Source organism: Nicotiana tabacum, chromosome 20 (assembly GCF_000715075.1).
Source record: "Nicotiana tabacum cultivar K326 chromosome 20, ASM71507v2, whole genome shotgun sequence".
NCBI lineage: Eukaryota > Viridiplantae > Streptophyta > Magnoliopsida > Solanales > Solanaceae > Nicotiana > Nicotiana tabacum.
In genome coordinates this window covers 157716215-157740812 of record NC_134099.1, presented here as the reverse complement: position 1 = coordinate 157740812, position 24598 = coordinate 157716215, and the positions used below count along the sequence as shown (strand labels likewise).

At 39.2% G+C, this 24598-nt stretch overlaps 1 protein-coding gene across 1 annotated transcript; it reads right to left on the bottom strand.

Moving 5' to 3' along the window:
• Positions 1–22081: 22081 nt before the first annotated feature.
• On the bottom strand, positions 22082–23209 carry LOC107815306 (pre-mRNA-splicing factor 38-like). The gene has a single exon (XM_016640864.2). The coding sequence runs from the start codon at positions 23165–23167 to the stop codon at positions 22082–22084; it is 1086 nt and encodes a 361-aa protein (XP_016496350.2). The 5' UTR covers positions 23168–23209.
• Positions 23210–24598: the final 1389 nt, after the last annotated feature.

Here is a 24598-nt window from a genome sequence, read left to right as displayed (position 1 = left end):
ATGACTTATCAAGGTGGAGGCTCGGGCAGTCGGGCAGCCATGTTCGCACTTCAGACTACTCAGGGTGCTCTAGTTAGTCAGGGTAATCATGTGGGGCAGTCATCTTTACTGCACCACCAGCATTGGGTTCCTACATCAGTTATTCCATTATCCGGCACAGACTCAGTACAAGCAGTCGTGCCCGTAGAGGGGTTGTTATGAGTGTAGTCATACTAGGCACATCATGAGGTATTTTCCCAGACTCGGAAGAGGTGGATTTCATCAGAGCCCTCAGGATACGGGCTCCATTCCAATTATTACTCCACCTACACAACTATTTAGGGGTGGAGGACAGGCGAGTAAAGGTGCCCTAGAGGGGGAGGTCCAGCCCGTTGATATATTTGCTATGGTATGGTTACGGTCGCTATACCAGATGGTATCGTTAAAGGTATGGTTTCGATTTGGTATTGAGGAGCATTATCCTTATTTTGATTCAGTTCTGCTTATCGAGGTGAGCCCTCCTACCGTGCTTCACATATAGGTGAGCTTCGTGATTTTGTACTCTACTTATGTCTTTACCCCTATTGGGAGATTCTATGGTAGTAACCCGTGTTTATCATTTTGTTTTTGTTTGCTATTGAAAGTTGTGAGGCTAGAAGTGACTTTTCGTTACTCATTACAGTGGGTTTTAATGTGATTTATTGATGGTTTGGTTACAATTGTGATTTAGATGTGCTACTGGTATAGGGGTTAAAAATGTGTTATGATTTTGTTTAACAATAAAAAAGGGAAGTTTTTGGTGGCAGGATGTGTATATTACTTGTGATTCAGAACTGAGGATGAGATCCTCACGTTTTCATATGGTTTGATATGTTGAACCGGGCTACGTGCCGCGGTGGAAGTTATATCAGGATGAGATCCTTGTGATTAGTTCATGTGTCTTAATTCTCCCTGGTGAAATTGATTCGTAGTGTGGTACTGGTAGGGAGTTGTGCCTGTCGGGCTTGTTTAATAGATCTCTTATGTGTTTCTCTTCACATACTTAGCCATATTCACATTGTGCTTATTGGGTTATAGCTTATGAGGTATGTGACCAAGTGGCGTTAAATGTGACTTGTGGATTTGGGTAAATAGTTATGAGGTCTTAGTGTGTCTTGCATCGTTGTTGGGGTTGTGAAGGTATAGAATGAGGTTTTAGCTGAGATGAGGTTATTTGTCGATGATGTATTTGATTATGGGCAACTATTGTGATCAGAGATGTTGTTATGGAAATATATGTAGTCTGTTACGTTATGTGTTTGTACCTGGTGGGTGTAGGCACGATTTGTTACAGCTGATTGAGGCTGATACCGTGTGTTGATGTGAGAATCGGGTCTTTTGGAAATGATCGGATGGTGAGAAATTTGGTTCTAAGGTTATCAGTATGGATAGGAGAAATAATCTTCAATTGAGACGGTGTTGTCGGGCTTAATGTAGTGACGTTGAATCACCCCCGAGTACATGTATAGTGAGTACATTCAGTGATTGATGACCTCGGAATGGTACTAAGCACGTTCGATGACAAACATTTGTTTAAGAGGGGGAGAATGTAATAACCCGACCAGTCGTTTTGAGAATCATTGTTTTGTTTGGTGACTTAAGGTCTCGAGCAGTTTCGTATTATGTATTATGACTTGCGTGTGCAATCGAGTTCGGTTTTCGGATGATTCGAGATCAATTTGGAAGAACACATTTTGTTTTAGAAACATAAGTGAAAAGAGTTGATCGGAGTTTGACTTTTGTGCAGACGACTCCAGACTGGTATTTTGATGATTCCAATAGCTTTTATGGTGATTTTGGACTTAGGAGAGTGTCTGGATTTGGATTTGGAGGTCCGTAGGATAATTTGATGCATTTTGGCAAAAATTGAAAACTTAAAGTTTTGGAAGGTTGAGAGGTTTGACCGGGAGTTAACTTTGTTGATATCGGGTTCGAATTTCAATTCCAAAAATTGGAATAGGTCTGTTATGTCATTTATGACTTGTGTGCAAAATTATAAGTCAATCGGAATTGATTTGATATGTTTCGACAAGAGTTTTGGAAGTTGGAAGAATTGAAAATTCATAAGTTTGATTCGAGGTGCGATTTATAGTTTCAACATTGTTTGACATGATTTGAGGCCTCGAGTAGGCCCGTGTTATGTTACGGGACTTATTGGTATATTCAGATGGGGTACCCAGTGGCTCGGAGGAGTTTCGGACCAGTTTCAGATCATTTGGTTCATGTTATGACTAAGCCGTTTTGGGCAGGACCTGTTGTGGTCGCACCTGCGGAACTTTGGTTGCAGGTGTGACACCGCAGAAGCAGCTCACTCATTGTAGAAGCGGAAATTGGCAGCTGGGCGTGAGGTTAGAAGCGAGCATGGCTGCGCACATGCGACATCACGGGTGCGATGACGGGGAACGCAAAAGCGAAGGGCAATGCAGAAGCGTTTTGGTTCGCACTTGAGTTTGTGCAGAAGCAGAACACTTTTCGCAGGTGCGAAGGCTGGCCTCTAGTGATTTTTCTATAGAAGCGAAGATGTGGTTGCAAAAGCGACACCGCAAAAGTGGCTAATTTTGTCGCAGGTGCGATTCTGGGCAGAATGTTGAGGGCCAAAGTTGGTCATTTTTCTTCATTTTGTTTGAGTTGGAAGTCTCGGTTTTGGACGATTCTTGAGGGATTCTTCACGTTTTTTTATTGGGAAGAGTGTTTTTCATCCGAAGTTGATTATATTTCATGATTCTATACTAATGTTCATCATTAATTAGTGAATTGAATGGAAGAAATTGGGAAAATTTGTAAAATCTTTCAAAAATGTAAAATGAAGATTTGGAGGGCGATTCAATCTCGGAATTTGATAATTTTGGTATGGTTGGACTCGTATCGAAATGGATGTTCGAATTTCATGACTTTTGTCGGGTTCCGAGGTGCGGGCTTGGGGTTGACTTCTTAGGTTTTAATTGAAAACCAAAACGTTATTATCCAGAATTATTTTCTATGAGTTTTATTTATGTTATGAAATTATTTTGGCTAGATTTGACCTGTCCGGAGGTTGTTTCATGCAAGAACACCATTTTAGAGTATCAGTTTAGCTTTATCAAGGTAAGTATCTTGCCTAGCCTTGTGTGAGGGAAATACCCCTTAGGTTTTGAGTCATTTGTGCCATTGTGTAATGTGAAAGCCGTGTACGTGAGGTGACGAGTACGTACTTGGCTTATATATGAAATTTCTATCGGCTTAAACTCTTACGCATCTTTTATGTAATTAATTGGAAATTGTTGGCACATGCTCACTATTACATGCTTTATTAGAAATTATCGTTATATGTCACATTCTTTATTTCGCCGAGGTTGTTTTATATGCTTACTTGGAGTTGTTACTACTTTAACCCTTACGTCATTTCTTTTATTGTTGAGTTGCCATTTTATAGAGATACTTTCATTATTTAGTTTTTCCTTAAATAATTTATTGGAATTGAAGTTATCAAGTGTCACGACCCAAATTCTCCCTCCGTGAATTGTCGTGACGGCACCTAGTCTCTACGACTAGGTAAGCCTAAAATTTGCAGAAAAGAAATGAAAAACTTAAAAGTTAACAACTATCAGAAACAGATAATTTAAATAAAACTTTTGAGATGCCGCTCGGCATATACAATAATCAACTTCCGAAATATACACAACTCTCCCAAGACCCGGAACACCGTAAGTCACAAGCTTCTACGAATCTCTAACTGTTCTATACATTTGTACTAGAATAAATAAAAGGGAAGCAACATCAGAAGGATAAAAGGGAACTCCGAGGTCTACGGACACGATATATGTACCTTGAAGTCTCTGGGATGGCAGCAGCTATGCAACTAAGAACGAGGCTAGTAGGAGGTACCTGGATCTACACACGGAAAACATGTGAATGGAAGTGCACGAGTACACTATAACGGTACACAGTAAGTGCCAAGCCTAACCCCGGTCGAGTAGTGACGAGGTCAGATCAGGGCCCTACTAGTATATATATATATAATAAAAACAAGACAAAATGAAATATCGCAGTAAAATAAAGGCTGAAATTTAACGAGAATGAAATCATAGAAGGTAACAGCTCAGTACACCGAGATAACAATAGGGGGATATCCCGAGATAATGTCTAGCAGTCCCAAACGTAAAAGTGCAGGGGAGGGGGGGGGGCTCCCGGAATACAGTTCTGAAGTCCCAAAGTAAATATGCAAGACAGGGGATCTCCCAGAATACTGTTCCTTAGTCCCAAAGTAAATATGCAGGGAGATCTCCCGGAATACCGTTTCGTAGTCCCAAAGTAAATATGCAGCTCAACAACGAAAATAACAGTTACAGCAAGAAAGCCTATAGTTTAGACTAAGTTCAAGTCAAGGAAAAAGCAGGAAATTCACTAAACATGTTGCATGGAGTTCAGATAAACAATTAAGGCAAGTAGGCATGTTATTCTAAGCTAACAGTATACTAAAAATGCTGATATAACTCGAATAAGAAGGAAAACACATTATTACTTAGCAGAAAAACGGGTTTTTACAATAATTAGCCCATGTGCGTACTCTTCACCTCACGTACGCGGCGCTCACAGATCAAAAATAGTACCAAATCCTATGGAGAGTTTCCCCACACAAGGTTAGGTAAGCTACTTACCTCGAACCAAGCTAAATCAATCGGTAGCAATGCTTTTTCCACGAATATCCGACTCCGAATGGACCAAATCTAGATAAAATCAATTACATATCATAAATATAACTACAAGGAACTAATCTAGCTAATGAAATCAAAGCTAAAGCAAAAAATTGGAAAATCACCCTAAAAAGTCTCCCTGGGCCCACATCTCGGAATCGGGTAAAATTCACAAAATATGAAACCCATTCACTGACGAGTTCACTCGTACCAAAATTATCCAAATCCGACATCAAATCCCAATCAAAACTCAAAAACTTAGTTGAAGAACTTCCACCCTTCCCCAAATTTGTCGCCTAAATTCCTTAATTTAATGATGAAATTAATTATAGATTAATGGAATACAATCAAAAATGAGTTAGGAATCATAACCCCAAAGTTCTCGCTGAAAAATCCTTGAATTATCGCCTTAATCCAAGCTCTCAGGTCCCAAAATTAAAAATTGGATAAAACCCTCGAAATCCTCTTTTTCTGCCTAGCGATCACGCACTTGCGGACTTCTAGTCACACCTGCAACACGAAACCTGCTTAATTTCCTTCACAGGTGTGGAAATGACTTAAGAGGCCTGGGACCACTTCTGTGTTAAGGTGGCCGCACTTGTGTGTGCGCCCTTGCGGAACACTATCCGCTCCTGCGATCCTCTTCCGCTCCTGTGGTCCTTGAGAGCATCTGAAGGCATCGCAGATGCGACCCTTTCCTCGCACCTGCAACCCCTATTCACTCCTACCAAATCTACTTCTATGCTTTACTCTCCGCACGTGCGATCCCGCATCTGCGGTCTCCCTACCACAGTTGCGAAAACACCAAATGCCTGAAGATCTCAGCAACAACACAAATCCAGCTTTTGATCCGTTAAGCACCCAAAACTCACCCGATGACCCTGGAACCTCAACCAAATATACCAACAACTCATAAAACACCATATGAACTTAGTCGAGCCCTCAAACCACATCAAACAATGCTAAAAGCACGAATCACCTTCTAATTCAAACTTAATGAACTTGAAACTTCCAATTTCCACAACCGATGCCAAAACCTATCAAACCACGTCCAATTGACCCCAAATTTTGAACACAAGTCATAGTCAATATCGCGGACCTACTCCAACTTCCAAAATCAGATTCTGACCCCGATATCAAAGAGTCTACTACCAGTCAAAATCTCCAAAAATTCGACTTTCGCCATTTCAAGCGTAATAAAGCTACAAACCTCAAAAATACAATCTGGACACGCCCTAAGACCAAAATCATACATTTCTGACTACGGCCTAAATCCTAAGACTTAAGCCTCCGATTAGGGACTAAGTGTCCCAAAGCACTCCAAAAAAACCAAAACGAAACCTCTAGGCAAGTCACATAAGCAGAAACAGATACGGGGGAAATAGTTAATAGGAGATTGGGGCTATAACTTTCAAAATGACCGGCCGGGTCGTTAAATCCTCCCCTTCTTAAAAAAATCATTCATCCTCGAACGAGCATAGAGACATACCTGAAGTAGTGAAAAGATGAGGATAACAGTTGCGCATATCATGCTTGGTCTCCCAAGTCGCCTCCTCAGCCAGCTGACCCCTCCACTGAACCTTTATTGAGGCAATGTTCTTTGACTTCAGCTTTCAAACCTACCTGTACAAAATAGCCACTGGCTTCTCAACATAAGATAGATCCTTGTCCAACTGGACTAAGCTGAAATCCAACACATGAGATGGATCGTCGTGATACTTCCGGAGCATCGAAACATGAAATACCGGATGAACTCCTGCTAGGCTGGGAGGTAAGGCAAGCTCATAAGCAACCTCCCCAACTTGCCGCAACACCTCAAAGGGACCAATAAACCTTGGGCTCTGCTTGCCCTTCTTTCTGAACCTCATAACGCCCTTCATAGGCGAAACCAGAGAAAGACCCATTCTCCAACCATGAATGCCATATCACAAACTTTCCAGTCCACATAACTCTTCTGCCTGGACTGGGCTGTGCAAAGTCTATCCTGAATCACCTTAACCTTCTCCAAGGCATCCTGAACCAAGTCTATACCCAATAATCTAGCATGACCCGACTCAAACCATACCACTGGAGACCGATACCACCTAGCATACAGAGCCTCATACGGTGCCATCTGAATGCTGGGCTGATAACTGTTGTTGTAGGAAAACTCCGCAAGGAGCAAGAACTGATCCCAAGAACCTCCAAACTCCACCACACACGTAAGGAGCATATCCTCAAGAATCTAAATACTGCGCTCGGACTGCCCGTCCATTTGAGGGTGAAATATTGTGCTCAACTCCACTCGAGTACCTAACTCTCATTATACGGCCCTCCAAAACCATGATGTAAACTGTGTACCCCGATCAGAGATGATAGATACCGGCACTCCATGAAGTCTGACAATATCACAGATATAAACTCGAGCCAGCTGCACGGAAGAATAGGTAGTCATCACAGGAATGAAATGAGCTGACCTGGTCAGCCTATCCACAATCACCTAAATTGCATCTAACTTTCGCTGAGTCTGTGGGAGTCCAACAATGAAATCCATAGTGATCCGCTCCCATTTCCACTCCGGAATCTCTAACTTCTGAAGCAATCCACCTGGCTGTTGATGCTCATGTTTCACCTGCTAGCAATTTAGATATCGAGCTACATATTCCATTATGTCCTTCTTCATTCTACGCCACAAATAATGTTGCCTCAAGTCCTGATACATCTTCGTGGCACCCAAATGAATGGAGTATTGCGATCTGTGAGCCTCCTGAACCATCCACATTAGGCACACATAGCTTGTCCTGCATCCTCAATGCACCATCACTCCCAATAGTGACCTCTTTAGCATCACCGTGCTGGACCGTGTCCTTAAGGACAAGCAGACGGGGATCATCATACTGACGCTCCTTGATAATATCATAAAGAGAAGACCGAGAGACCACACAAGCCAATACTCGACTCGACTCAGAAATATCCAATCTCAGAAGCTGGTTGTCTAAGGCCTGAACATCCAACGCCATGGGCCTCTCTATTGCATGTAGTTATGCTAAGCTCCCCAAACTCTCTGCCCGGCGACTCAAAGCATCGGCCACCACATTGGCCTTCCCAGAATGGTATAAAATGGTGATATTATAATCCTTAAGCAGCTCTAACCACCTATGTTGACACAAGTTAATATCCTTCTACTTGAACAGATGCTGCAAACTCCAGTGATTAGTGTAGATCACACAAGGGACACCGTACAAATAGTGCCTCCAAATCTTCATGGTATGAACAATAGCTGCTAACTCAAGGTCGTAGATAATATAGTTCTTTTCATGCACCTTCAGCTATCTGGACGCGTAGGCAATCACCCTACGGTCATGCATCAACACCGCACTAGACCAATCCGCGACGCATCACAATAAATAGTATAAGACCTTGAACCTATAGGCAACACCAATACTGGGGTTGTAGTCAATGCTCTCTTGAGCTTTTGAAAGCTCTCCTCACACTCCTCCATCCTTCTAAACAGAATGCCTTTCTGGGTCAGCCTGGTCATAGGAGCTGCGATAGATGAGAATCCCTCAACAAACCGACAGTAATACCCCGCCAAACCAAGGATGCTCAGGATCTCTCTAGCGGAGGACAATCTGGGCCAACTCTGCACTGCTTCCACCTTCTTCAGATACACCTTGATCCCTTCACTCGACACCACATGACCTAAAATGCTATGGAATCTAACTAGAACTCACATTTTGAGAACTTTGCATATAACTTCTTTTCTCTCAAGGTCTGAAGCACTGCCCTCAGGTGCTGCTCATGATCCTTCCGACTCCGGAAGTACACTAGAATGTCGTCAATAAAGACAATGACGAATGAGTCAAGATAAGGCTGAAATACACTGTGCATCAAATGCATAAATGCTGCTAGGGCATTGGTCAGCCCAAATGACATCACAAGAACTCATAATGAACATACCAAGTCCTGAAAGTAGTCTTCGGGATATCTAGCTCCCGAATCTTCAACTGATGATAACCTGAATGCAAGTCAATCTTGGAAAACACTCTGGCACCCTGTAACTGATCAAATAAGTCATTAATATGAGGCAAAGGATACATGTTCTTCACTCTGACGTTGTTCAACTGGAGATAATCGATGCACATACACATAGAACCATCTTTTTTCTTCACAAACAAGGCAAAAACACCCCAGGGTGATACACTTGGCCGAATGAAGCCCTTATCAAGTAATTCCTGTAATTGTTCCTTTAACTCCTTCAACTCAGGAATGGCCATACGATATGTACGAATAGAGATGGGCTAAGTGCCCGACAACAAATCAATGCCAAAATCAATATCTCTGTCGGGCAGTATGCCCGGAAGATCAGCTGGAAATACATCAGGTAAATCCTCACTAGTGGGACCGACTCAACTGTAGGGGTATCAATATTGATATCTCTCACATAAGCTAGATACACGTCACATCCCTTCTCAACCATTCGTTGAGCTTTAAGAAATAAAATAACTCTGCTGGGAGTGTAATCAAAGATACCCCACCACTCTAATCCCGGTAATCTTGGTATAGCCAGCGTCGCGGTCTTGGCGTGACAACCAAGAATAGCATAATGGGGCGACTACCAGTCCATGCCCAAGATAACATCAAAGTCTACCATGTTGAGCAATAATAAATCGGCTCTGGTCTCAAAACCACTAAGTGTAATCAAACACGACCAATACACGCGGTCCATAACAAAAGAATCTCCCACAGGAGTAGACATATAAATAGCAGAACTAAAAGAATCCCGAGATATGCCCAAATGCGGGATAAAATAAGATGTCACACAGGAATAAGTGGAGCCTGAATCGAATAGAATCGATGAATCTCTATGACAGACTGGAACAATAATTGTAATAACAGAGTTGGAAGCAACTGCCTCTGTACGAGCAGGAAAGGCATAGTATCTGGTCTGGCCTCCCCCTCTAAGGCGACCTCTACCTCCCCGACTTCCACCTCGAGCTGGCTGAGCAGGTGGAGTGGCATCTGGTGCTGTAATCATAGCCTGGGGACCCTATGGAGCATGCTATGGCTGAGAAGTCTGTGGAGGTGCACCCTTCCTAAGTTTGGGGCAATCCCTCACCATATGATGAGTGTTGCCACACTCAAAACAATCTCTGGGAGGGTGTGGCTGTTGTGGCTAGCTCAGGCCAGGTCTGCTGAATTGACTGCTAAAAGCACCCCGTGCAGGAGGCACACTAGTTACTAGAGGTGCATAATAAGGCTCCTGATGCCTAGAAGTAGCCAGAATACCACCGATGGTTGGAAGAGTTGAATGAATGGGGTGACTCACACAACCCCTACCATGTCGAACTGTAGCTGGGGAACGAGCACCAGAATAATGGCCAGACTCTCGAGACCACTTGGCCTCTGTCTCTTCTCTCTCCTGAGCAAGCATGCCCTCCACTCTCCTAGCAATACTCAACAACCTGTTGATACAAGATATCAGTCTCTAACTCCCATGCCATGCCAGTCCTGATGCTAGGATAGAGTCCCTCAATAAACCGACGGACCCTCTCTCGAACTGTAGAAACCAAGACCGGTGCATGCCTAGCCAAGTCACTAAAACAAACTGCATACTCTGAAACAGTCATAGCACCCTAGCGCAACTGCTCAAACTCTGTACGTCATGTGTCTCTAAGGCTCTAGGGGACGTACTCTCTCTGAAACATGTCCGAGAACAAAGTCCATGTCAGTGAAGCTACCCCGAACTGTCCAACTCATAAGTACGCCACCACTGATAGGCTTCTCCCCTAAGATGAAACACAGTGAAAGAAACCCCACTCGACTCTACTATGCCCATAGTATGCAGGATATGGTGGCACTCCTCCAAAAATACCTGAGCATCCTTTGACGCTAAGCCACTAAATGTAGGAGGGTCGTACTTCTTGTACCTCTCGAACCTACGCTGCTCCTCTTCTGAAACTACTGCCCTACCCTCGGACTGAACTGGGGCTACAAGTGGCACCGATATAACCTCTAGAAACTGATCAACCTGAACTCGTAGCTCTAGGGTGCGGGCGGTGGGTGTCTGTGATCCTCCCCCATCCTAAGATGTGGCTGGAGCAAGGAGAATCAACCCTACCTAAGCTAGAGTACCGAACAAGCTTAGGAACTATGAAAGGGTCTTCTGAAGAGCTGGTGTAGTAGTAGTAGGCATCTCAGGTGCCTGCAGTCCGACTGGAGCTACTGGTGGCTCCTCTGTAGTAGCTCGCTCGAGTGCTCTAGCTGCACCACGTGGGCATCCTCGGCCTCTACCCTGGCCCCGGTCTCTAGAGACTCTAGCAGAGGGCGGGGGTGTCTGGTCATCTCCGGTTGCACGTGTCCTCACCATCTGTGAGAGAATAGAAGACAGAAGTTTAAAATTTCGAAGTCAACAATTTTGCACGACAAAGAATCCAAAAAAGTGAAATTTTTCCTAACAGTTCCGTAGCCTCCCCAAGATAAGTACAGACGTCTCCATATTGATCTGCGAGACTCTAATAACCCGGCTTGTTACCCACGACACCTATGAACCTAGTGCTCTAATACCAACTTGTCACGACCCAAATTCTCTCTCCGTGAATTGTCGTGATGATACCTAGTCTCTACGACTAGGTAAGCCTAACATTTGCGGAAAAGAAATGAAAAACTTAAAAGTTAACAACTATCAAAATAGATAATTTAAATAAAACTTTTAAGAAGCCGCTCAGCATATACAATAATCAACTCCCAAAATATACACAACTCTCCCAAGATCCGGAACACCGTAAGTCACAAGCTTTTATGAATCTCTAACTATTCTATACATTTGTACTAGAATAAATAAAAGGGAAGCAACATAAGAAGGATAGAAGGGGACTTCGAGGTCTACGGACGCGGCAGATGTACCTTGAAGTCTCCGGGATGGCAGCAGTTGTGCAACTAAGAACGAGGCTGGTAGGAGGTACCTGGATCTGCACATGGAAAATATGTGCAGGGAAGGGCATGAGTACACCACAACAGTACCCAGTAAGTGCCAAGCCTAACCTCGGTCGAGTAGTGACGAGGTCAGGTCAGGGCCCTACTAGTAAATATATAATAAAACAATATAGAGTGTAATACAGAAATAAAATAAAGAATGAAATATCGTAGTAAAATAAAGACTAAAATTTAACAAGAATTACATCATATAAGGTAACAACTCAGTACATAGAGATAAAAACAGAGGGATCTCCCGAGAGACTATCTCGTTGTCCCAAACGTAAAAGTGCAGGGGGTCTCCCGGAATACCGTTCCGTAGTCCCAAAGTAAATATGCAGGGGGATCTCCCGAAATACCGTTCCGTAGTCCCAAAGTAAATATGTAGCTCAACAACGAAAATATCAGTTACAGCAAGAAAGCCTACATTTTAGACTAAGTTCAAGTCAGGGAAAAAGTAGGAAATTAACTAAAGCTACAGACCTCCAAAATACAATACGGACACGCCCTTAATCCCAAAATTACCCAATGGAGCTAATGGAATCGACGAAACACAATTCCGGAGTCTTCTTCACACAGTTCCAACTACAGTCCAAATTCTAAGACTTAAGCCTCCAATTAGGGACTAAGTGTCCCAAATCACTCCAATAAAACCAAAACGAAACCTCCCAGCAAGTCACATAAGCAAAAACAAGTACGGGGGAATAGTTAATAAGGGATCGGGGCTATAACTTTCAAAACGACCGGTCGAGTCGTTATATCAAGATGCATTAATCTATTTTACTTGAAGTTGTGTTTAAGAGAGATGTTGTTGTTATTGAGGTTTTATATACGTTGTGTTGAGCCGTGGGATATCATTTGTGAGATTATTGATATCGTTGAACCTTTGGAAAGGTTGTGGCCTACGGGCATTTGTGATACGAATTGATTATGTTTTGTTGTTGTGATGATAGCACATATGAATCGTTGTGTGATTTGGGTTTTGTTATGCGGAGTATAAGGGTGGCATTTCACTGTTGATATTATATGGGGCATAATGGTGGCATTTTACTATTGATATTATACGGAGCATAAGGGTGACATTTCACTGTTGTTGAATGTATTGTGTTATATGGGTGGATATTGTGTTATTGTAAGGGCGGAGAGATAAGAGAGTCTATTGTACGGAGTGATATAGGTAGTTATAGGAGAGATAAGGGGGGCCAAAAATACTGTTAGAGCGGAGAGGTAAGGGAGGCTATTACACGGAGTGATACGAGTGGCTATAGCTGAGATAAGGGTGGCTAATGATATTGTCAAGGCAGAGAGATACGGGTGGCTATCAGAGAGATAAGGGTGGCAAATGTCAGGGATGATGTTTGATAGTTGGAGACATTGTGTTGGTGAATTTTTTGTGATGATGATTTTCATTGTGTTTGTTACACACCTTATGTGACTTGTCTTGTTGTTTCGATGAGCTATTCGATGTCCTTGTTATTACTTATTAATTTGGACTGCAGTAATATACTTGCACAAGGATACACTAGCATGCTACGTATACTAGCTCATGAGTACGAAACTTGACATTTATTGATCATGTTCGTATATTCTGGAATTATCCGTTTCATGTTGCTATTGAGCCTGTGATTATGCCAAACGGATTGCTATTTCTGAGCATGTGATTATGTCGGGCGAATTGTGATTTGTGAGCCTATGATCATGCTGGGCGGATTGTGATTTGTGAGCCTGTGACTATACCGGGCAGATTGTGATTTGTGAGCATGTGATCATACCAGACGGATTGTGACTGTGAGCTTGTGACTATTGCTAGGCGGATTGTAATTTTGGCACGTGAGTTGTACATGCAGTTGTGATTTTGAGATGTGGGCACGAGGTGCCGTGAGTATATGATGGCGGGTTGAGACCCGAGACTTGTAACTATGGTGTGAGGTATTACAGAGTGATTTCGTTATGAAACTGGTGTTAGACAACTTGATTAATTGGTTTGTCCTTTGTGTTCCTTATTTAGTTTTAATGATGTTTTCCCGGTATTCCTATTGCTTTACTGGTTATATGCACATGTTGATTTTGTTGCCATTTACTGACTCATGCCTTCCATTATTAGTTGTATATTGTTATACTGTACATGATATTTAACTAGTGAGTGTCTTGACTGTACCTCGTCACTAATCCATCGATGTTAGTCCTTATACTTACTAAGTACCGACCGTGGTGTATTCATACTATACTTCTGCATATTTTTGTACAGAGCCAGGTATTGGAGATATTCGAATCCGGTAGAGTTAATTGTTGATCACAAGAATTCAAGGTAGAGTTGTTTGGTCGTTGCAGTCCCTTAGAATATTTTCCGTATATTGTCCTGTCACTTATTATTTGAACAGTATTTTATTTCGATCCTTGAGATCATACCATGTATTCAGCTAGAGTTTGTGACTCTATATTACCAGTCTTGGGAAGTTATTATGATTATTGTCATGTAGGCTTATTTCCACTTTTGTTTCGGTACTTGAATTAAACACTATTGCAAATTATCATTATTTAACGAAATTAAATTTTTTTTACTTGAATTGCTATAGTAGTCGGCTTACCTAGTCTTAGAGAGAAAGTTCCATCATAATGCCTGTGGTGAAATTTTGGGTCGTGACATCTGCGATCCTTCCTCACCCATCATTTCCCGCTTCTGCGATAAACGTCTCGCATCTATGAAGCCGCTTATGCGACCAAGATTTCGCATATGCGGCTACACCAGCACCAGAATTCCTCGTGAGAAAAAATTATCTAAACCACGTCTGTAACTCACTCGAGCCACTCGGGACCCCGTCCAAATATACCAACAAGTTCCATAACATCACATAGACCTACTCGATGCCTCAAATCACGCATAACAACATCGAAATGATGAATCGCGCCTCAATTCAAACTTAATGAGCTTTCAACTTCCGAAACTCGTGACGAAACATATCAAATCAAATCGGAATGAACCCAAATTTTGCACACAAGTCCTAAATAATATAACAAAGCTATTCCAATTCCTGGAATCTCAATCTGAACCTGATATCATCCAAGTCAACTCCCGATCAAACTTATAACATTCCAAACCTTCAAATTTCCAACTTTCGCAACAAAACCTTCTAGAAATATCCAAATAAAATTTTGGGCATATGTTCAAGTCCAAAATCACCATCCGGACCTGATGAAACTATCAAAACTCTAATTTGGGATCAAATACTCAAAAGTTAAACTAGTCAACTTTTTCAACTTAAAGCTTCAAACCTGAAATCCATTCTTCTAAACTAATTCTGACACACCTGAAAGCCAAAACAGATGATACACACAAGTCATAATACATAATACGGAGTTACTCATGTCCTTAAACCACCAAGCGAAGTGCAAATGCTCAAAACGATCGGTCGGGTCGTTACATAGAATTGTTAAAAAACAGTAATTGAAAATGTGATTGAGAAGGCTTGAGGAATGAGAACGACTTTCCATAAAGAAGTTATTGCTCCTATATAGATTTGAAAAAAATACAGACAATCTTCTACAGGATACAAAAAGCCACTATTTGATACTTGCGGCCTTTCCGAAAAGTCACTTTATTTCATCAACAGATGTGTTTGTTTATTTGAAATTTTTAATATATAAATGGTAGACCAAGGGTAGAAGAGTCATTTTTCTTAGCCAAAAAAGTGCTTATGTGTCAATAACCACGTTATTGAGATTTTTAGCCACCGCCTCTTTTCTTCTTCCTTTCTTACCTATTTTTCAGTTCTATTCACTCTTCTCAACTATGGTGTTAAATTTTTGTGTTTGCTACTCTTTCGATTCTTACCTAAATCTTCTTCTTTATTTTTAAATTTGTATGAATTTTTGTAGTTTGTTTTTTTTTAAAAAAAAACTTGTAGTATGAATCTTCATAGAAAACAATGGTGGACTTCTCATTATGGGTTAGAAAAATAAATTTTCAACTAAATCTGACCTCATTTTTATCTCAATCTGTCAAATTCTCCATCCTTATCATATCTGACTTATAATTTCATCTTTATTTTAAAAAATTTTGATCGGGTTTTTTTGGGGATTTAAAAGTAAGACATGAGGGACAGAAACTCCCTCAATTTTAGGGATGCTCCATCTGTTCAAGTGAATGCAATCTAATCTTCAATTGGCTTTCATGGGAGAACTGCAATTTACTATAAAGAAACCTATCTACTTTAGTTATAAGAAGTTATCGTGACAATTTATTTTTGTTTCAGTATCGGCCTTCCCAATATTCAATTTCTTATGAGAGGCATATTAATAGAGTAATCTCAAAGATATTGTGTAACTGATTGAAATTGGTACTGTCAGACAGCACATCACAAAACCAAAGTGCCTTATGACTGGGAGAACAATAGTGCAGAACATACTGATCTGTCAAGACTTGGTCAGATTATAAGAGGAAACAAACTACTAAAAACTGCTTGATCAAGGTGGATTTGAAGAAGGAATATGATTCCATTGAATGGAAGTTTGTGGAGGAAATGATGCATGCACTAAACTTCCATGGGATCTTCATAAGGTAGATTATGGCATGTATCATATCAACCAGCTACATCATAACTTTAAATAGGGGGTGCTATGGAAAAATAAAGGGGAAGAGATGATTAAGGCAGGGGGATCCAATCTCCCATTTAATGTTTGTGATTTGTATGGAATGATTCACGTGCATCATGGGACATGTGGCTAAGCAGAAAGTATTTGCATATCATACAAAATGCAAAGGATTGAAGCTGACACACCTTTATTTTGCGGATGATATGATACTATTCAGTAAAGGTGATTATCCATCAGTAATGTTCATGCTAAGGGGACGCAAGTCATTCTATAATGCATCTGGTATGACTGTTAATGCAAATAAATCGAATATCTTATGTGTGGATATGAATGGTAGAGAAATAGAAGACATATGTGAGCTGACAAGATATAAGAAAGGTAACTCCCATTTAAATATCTTTGAGTGCCTATATCCTCAAAGAAATTACGTGTTGTTGATTGTGAAATGCTGATAGACAAGATACTGGTAAGGATAAAAGGATGGGGATCCAGGAACTTATCATATGCAGGGAGAACTCAGTTGGTAAATACTATGTTGTTCTACCTACACTCATACTGGGCATCCATCTTCCTACTACCAAAAAGGGTCACGAAAGACATTTTAGCTATATGTAAAAACTACTTATGGGATGGAAAAAGTGTCACGAACAAATCCCCACAGGTAGCATGGGACCTAGTCTGCCGACCAAAAAGAGAAGGAGGATTAGGAATACAAAAATGTTTGGCATGAAATGAAGCAGCATTAGCAAAATATGTGTGAAATATAGAGCAAAAAAGTGATTCATTATGGGTTAAGTGGGTAAATCACATATACATAAAGGGCAATGACTAGTGGCAATACAAACCACCACAAGATAGTGCATGGTATTGGAAGAAAATATGTTATATCAAAACAGTGTTTGTTGCAGGTTATGAACAAAAAGGGTGGAAGGAGCATATGAAGAGGTACACAGTAAATGAAGGATACCAATAGAGAAGAGGAGAAGCACCTAAATGGCCATATGCACGATGGATTTGGAATAGGTTAAATGTTCCAAAATATTATTTTATAGGCTGGTTGATCATGAAACAAAGATTACTTACGAGGGATAAACTATATATGATGGGAGTGAGCCAAGAGAGAATATGTTTGCTATTTGGAATGCAGGATGAAACAATCATCTGTACTTCGAGTGTCATTTCACCAGAATGCATTGATGAACTATGCAGTTGGTTGGGAATAAAGCTGAAACAATCAGATATGCAGAGCATTTGGAGGAAAATTGGAAGATGTATAAAAGGGAGAATATGTCGAGGATTCGTGACCTCAATCATCACAACAAAAATGTATGGGATATGGCGAGCAAGGAATGAAGCTCTATGGAATCAGAAAGTACCATTGCCAACAAAGATGTGGAAGAGCATAAAAGAGGATACCAAATACAGACTACAACTCATAGAAGCCAACAGAAAGAATAGGAAAGAAATAAAGTGGATCACTCAATTGTACAGATAGGAAAAAAGTAATGACTATGCAAGAGTATAGGACTAGTTTTTAACTGGGTAAACCTACGTAGTAGGGATGCTCAAGGAGAAGAGAATAACGATATAGTTTTAACTTTGAGCTAGTATAGATTATAGTAGGGAAATATCACTAGTAAATAACTTTGTCTGGTGAGGATTAATAAAAAAAATTCTTTCACAAAAAAAAAAAAAAACAGTGCTTTATTATCCAAAAGAAACACACCAAACACAAACTCATACCATCTGTCTATCTCCCAAAATAAATAAATGAATAAATAAATAAACTTCAGTTGTTACGGCAGAAGCAACAAGAATAAGGTAAATAATTTATACTGTTATAAATCTTTTTTGCATTACTTTCTTCCGCAAGCAGGGGCACATGCACCTTTTATCATGCGATGTTACGAGACATCGGTTTAGCAATTTTTTATTAAATATTTATAATAAAAATAAAAATATTAAAAATATATATAAAAAATAACATCGCTTATTATTATAGTAATTTATTCATTTGTTTATTTTTCATATTATAACACCACTTATATAAAATTCTGCGTACACCACTATCGGCAAGGATCAGATAACTATTTAGTTTCCAGTTGTAGCAGCACCGAAACTTACACCTGCATTAGCACCGAAACCTTCACCTACACTAACACCGACACCTATACTTGTAGCATTATCAGAACCACCGAAACTTCCACCTGCACTCACACCGATACCTACACTTGTAGTATTAGCGGAACCACCGAACCTTCCACGTGTAGGGGGCATAGCACTGCGGAAAGTTGCACGGTCAAAAATCAATTCCTTGCCACCACTTCCGCCGGAACCTGCACCTGCACCAAGCAATCGCCTGCCAACCATACCAGATGTCTGCTCTATATCACTAACAAGAAGAACAATTAAGACAACAACAACTCTAACAAAACAAGCTGAGATACCCATTACTATAAGTTTACGTACTTTAATGTGGAGTATTTATGAAGAAAAGGAGAAGAGATAATAGTTAAGAGTCCCTGGAAATTATGTGAGAATGTAATTGCTTGAGCAAATATATATATAGTGTTAAAATGACTCTTCTTTTATTCAATTAACAATCCATGGCTTTTGTTTAATTGAGCATGTACTACGAAGCGTGAAACATACGTACATTGTGGATTACAATAGCCACGGGTATTATTTTATTCAATTAATAATAACTAGCAATGGCTTTCTAGTTTTTATTTTTAAATTGACCATGTACTAGGAAGCGTGAAATTAAACAATGCGTAATAAGAAATAAAAAATAAAGCATTAAGAAAGAACTTCCAATGTTTTATTTTATAATATGACACACCGTTATAATTTGGAGAATTGTAGGAGTTTTCTTTTGATTAGGTTTTTTGCAAACTTTTTTTTTGGGGATTGCAAACTAGTGATATACTACTTATAGTGGATGATTTTTTACGTAATTTAAGAATATGTAATTTCTTTTTTTTTGAAAAACTTGAAGATTATATGTTCGATTTCACATTGAAATTAGTTAGTTTGACTTATGTCATGCAGAGTCGAACAGAGGGAGTATTAAATTATGATTATATATAGATGACGGACTTAATTAAGCGGTGCATGATCGAAATAAAAGATGTTCGTATAAAGTGGCTGTATATATGCAACTAGCAAAAAGTTATATTTAACAGTACCGTTTATCAATAAGAAGATGACGACTGTGATTAATTTGCAACAGAAAAACTATTACATTTTTCGTGTGTACAGTTATTCTTTATTAAATTGATATTAGCTAGTTTATACTAGAAAAATTTGTTGAATCATGGAATAACAGCTAAAACTGACAGGCCCAAGGTTTTTGAACACTGATCTTTAGCACTATTTATTTTTGCAGATAGAAATTCAGTATTGTAGATCTGCAGTTCAAGAACCAACTTATATTCATCCCTAGACATGATTATTGCTGTTATAATACATGTTTAATATCTGTTTAAGGAACCAACAGAAAAAACTTCTCAGCTTAACTAACATAGTTTAGTCTCTTATATTTATGCACCCGGTGTTCGATATCCGACTATTTTAATTTGATTTGCATTGTAAAGTCAAACTTTGGGGGGCAAAAGCGTGCCGTATACCAAAGAAGATTTGATAATGATAGAGGAATACTCGTCACTCTAATACAACCTTTAGTGGTGAATTTTTCTATTATATTGGCTTATGATTCATTTAGGAGTTAGTTAATGATTAAAAAGACTGATTACTGATTGAGAAGCAGCAACAACAATAATAACAACAAAAAATTCATGTAGAGTCTGAAAAGAGTAATATGTACGCATACCTTACATCTACCTTATGAAGGATATTGTTCAATTGAGCAATGCATGATAATTAATATACTTGTATTTTCTTTTTTAACAATTCTACTCATAATTTCAATCTTATAAGCTCTGAATTTTAGGATAATTAATTCAAGTGTTAATAATTAGGCTCTAAATTAATATTTGTACACAGTTAATAAATGTTTTAATATAAATATACTTTTTAAGCTAAAACTATTGATTTTTTCCGAAACCGTAGCAATAGGTGGTGGTTATTGTTGACAGCAATATTTTATAATAACTTGACAGTTTCGTAAAGATCGTGCTCCCTCCTTCCCAAAAAGAATAGAGGGTTCCGAATTTTATTTCTTATCATGATTCCTTATTGATCTGTGATCTCTTTTTATAATCATTTTTTAAGGCGTCTTTTTTTTTAAAAAAGAAATAATCATAAACTAACTTCACACGGAGAGAGGAATTCATAAATAACTTTTTATAACCATAAATCACAATAAAAAAACCTATTTTTTTAAAAATAGCCAAATATCGTGAAGAAACCGCATAGTATATATCGTTTTACAAAATTGTTTCAGACTCTGACACACAAGGTCGTGGGTCAATTCTTTAAATATATATTTTACATCATTGTGAACTACCACAAAGGTTGTGATGGAGTGATCTCCATTCTTAACATGTCCCGAGTTGAGTTTTGGGCATAGAGTCATATTACTCGAGCTTATGGGGGTAATAGATACCGGATAAAAATAAAAAAAGATAAAGTCAGAAGAGGCCAAAAGTAATCCCATCAGATTTTTTTTTTCTGTTTTCTTTTCTTGGGAATCGCATCAGAGTTATAACACGAGTGAAAGTATGATCCCTTAAGCTTAAGAGATTCAAAAGGATGAATAACAAAGGCAAATTGAGTACAAGCTGTCGGTTTCTTAAACAATTTACTACAGGTGGAGGCAAGAATGTGATAATTTGAAACACCGTAAAGTTGAAAATATTCTCATCTATATATAGTTTGAAGGAAAGAATATTTTATTATAGATCTCCACTACAATTTAATATTTTTTCACAGATAAAGCTAGCAATATCTTTATTTATAATAGTACGAAATCTATTTCAACTAGAAACATGAAAGCCAAAACCGACTATTTATATAGTAATACCCCTATACACGAAATCTATTTCAACCAGAAATCTATTTATATAGTAATACCCCTATACTATATTAACACTACTAGAAATTCGGTCAAAACCGACCGCGGTCTATCGGCCGATTTCGATCGATCAAAAAATCTGCCCAAAAACTTATCGAAGTCAGTCGATTTTTCAAAAAAAAAAAATAACTTTAATTCTTTTTTACAAAACTGACCAACTTTGATGGGGTATTTTTGGCGCAAAAATGCGGGAAACTATTTTTGCATCCTACAAATTTATTTTACAAGGAACCGACCAACTTTGGTCGTTTTCTCTTTTAAAATAAATTAAAATTAGTATTAAAAAAATCGACCGATTCCGGTCGATTATTTCGGCGGGTCATTTTAAAAAAGTAACCAATTTCTCTCGGTAATTTTGTTTTTAAATAAAATCGACCGACATTGATCGGTTATTTTCGCGTGAAAATATAATATAGAGTATAAATAAAATAAAAACAGTCTTGAAATAAAATACACCAATGGTCTAGTAGTAGATTAGTATCCTGCCACAGTATAGTCCCCAGAAATAAAATACACCAATGGTCTAGTAGTAGATTCGGTAGATTTTTTCGGCAATTTTTTTCTTTTTTGAATTTAATTGACCGCGAAATCGGTCGAAAAATAATGACCAAAGTTACGATTACCGATCGCCACGAATTGGTCGGTTTTCGATCGATTTTTGCCAAATACCGACCAACATCGGTCAGTTTTGGCAGTTGGTTTTTCTCCCTTTTTAGTATTGTAATTTTGAAGATAATTTCTATTTAGACATCAATTAAATAAACTAGAAAATATCAAATCATAAACAATTAAGTTTCCTACTACAAAATTAATTTTTCAATTTTTTTTTCCAACCGAACTCAAATATTTGTTGGGACTTTGTAGCATCAGCTAATAATAGTACTAGAGGAACTAGCGAAGCCCAAAGCCTGTTGGCTTCTGCTATCTCTGGATGATCTGTTCTATCATCTTTCTTCTCCTTCTTTTTCTTGGGTTCATCCCGAGCAGGACTAGAACTGCTGCGAGCATGCCTTTTACGACGATCATCACCACAATCTTTACGGTCTCTGTTTCTACTGCTGCTCCTACAATAACTCCTATGCGGATCACGCTCACGGTCAAGTTCTCTGGCCTTCCTGTCCCTGAGGCGAAGACGGTCCCAGTCCCTGTCTCTATCTCTATCCCTGTCACTTCTGCCACGTTCCCTGTCATATTCACGATCTCTGTCATAGTCTCTATCATAATCTCGATCTCTATCATAGTCACGATCCATGTCATAGTAATCCTTTTCATACTCATCATCTAATGCAGTGGCAAGTGGTTCATTTTCATCCTTTTCCTCTTCCTCTTCAAAGTCATCTTCCAACGCACTTATCCGAGGTTCCAGCTGTCCATTATGTTCCAATTGCGATCTTTTCTTGATACGACGCAAAGCAATATCACAAGAGTAATCTGTCCTCACAAGCTCGTCAATATACTCATCCACGCGTGTCAGTGCATACTGCCCATCAGCTAATTTACGTCTGAGCTTCCGATAATCATTGTAGAGAGGCTCAAGGTATCGATAAATATCGATATCTGTACCCGTAATCCGCAAATAAAAAGCTCCAAGAGCACGAACATACTTGTAATCTTCGTTTTTTATCAACTCCACAACTATGTCTTTTTCAGGTTGGATTTGGAGCATCTTCATGATGAGGCATATAAAGGGTGTGGGTTTTCTATTGTCGCCGAATGTACCTCCGAGGTGGTCGAGTTCCATGGCTTTGTCGACTAGGGTTTCTGCTGTCAATCCGAAACATTGTTCTTTCCAGTAGATGTTTTGGTATATTTTAGACCTCAGGATTTGCTCCACCAGATTATGTGGGTTCGTTCCCCTAATGCTCTTTGCCAATGGATCGGTGCGATTCGCCATGACTGTCAAACCCTAATCGGATCAGAGTAGAGAGGGTTTACCAATATGAAGGAAAAATTATTTTATTATAAATCTACGCTACAATTCTCCACACGTAACGCTTGCAATACCCCTATTTATAATAGTACGAAATCTTTTTCAACTAGAAATGGGAAATCATATTCCTATAGTAATTCTGATTACAACTCTTATTTAGACATGAGTTAAATAAACTAGCAAATATCAAATCCTAAACAATTTAAGTTTCCTATTACAACTTTGAATTAGTTTTCCAATATAGATGAACGAAATTGTCTTTAGACTTGTTGTATATCGAAGGGGGTTCAAAAATAAAATTTTGTATCTAGTGGGAATTGAACTCATACCTTATGTAGATTTTAAACCCCCTTGACCACTAAACTACACTTTTGGATTGTGTTAAGGGGGTTCAAAACTTAATATATAGAGGTAAAAAATAGATTTTGCCTTATATATACAGTGTATCTTTTTGGCGAAGTTGCGCCCCCCTAAATCCGCCCCTGGTTGTATGAGTTCATGTTAAACCATCACCCCAAAAAGTATGGAGGAGAGGAATTATTTTCCGCTACTTAATTCATGTATTTTCACATTTAACTCTTAATTAGCAGGGGCGACTCGACATAATTGGCGGCCTAAAGCCAAATATGAATGAGGTCTATGTTTTTTTTTTGTGAAAAATCGTCATATATTATTATTGAAGTTTATTTTTTAACTTTTGAAATGCAAAATTATTAATTATTTGTCACGACCCGAATTTCCTACTCTCGAGAGTCGTGATGGCGCCTACTAGTGAAAGCTAGGCAAGCCAACCAATTGAACTATCTACCTTATTTTCATTTTTAATCCGATAATAGTTAAGAGCCAACAATTAGATAACAATAGAATTGAATAAGCGGAAGGCTGCATTGTAAAGATTTAATAATTCTGCTAATACCAATCCATAACAAATCTACCCAAGACTATTGTCACAACTTCACAGACTGTCTAGGAGTACTACAAATAATGGTCTGAAAGAAATAAATACAACACTGTCTCTGAAAATACATGAAAGAAACAGGAATAGTAGATAGAAGGAGACGCCAAGGCCTGCAGACGCCTGCAGGACTACCTCAGATCGCATGATGAACAAGAAACATCAATCTCACTGCGGTCCGAAGTCTACCACACTGGGATCTGTACACAAAAATGTACAGAAGTGTAGTATCAGCACAACCGACCCCATGTGCTGGTAAGTGCCTAGCCTAACCTCGGCGAAGTAGTGACGAGGCTAGGACCAGACTACCAAATAAACCTGTGCAAGATAGCGTACAAAAATAATAGGAAGCATATAACAATGATGACAACAATGATCAACCAGGGATATAAATAGCAGGTGACAAGAACACCATAAATGCTTCTCAACAAATAATAAAT

What these genes read in the sequence shown, in the direction of transcription:
- LOC107815306 (XM_016640864.2), bottom strand. Translation starts at nt 23,167, where the DNA reads ATGGCGAATCGCACCGATCCATTGGCAAAGAGCATTAGGGGAACGAAC.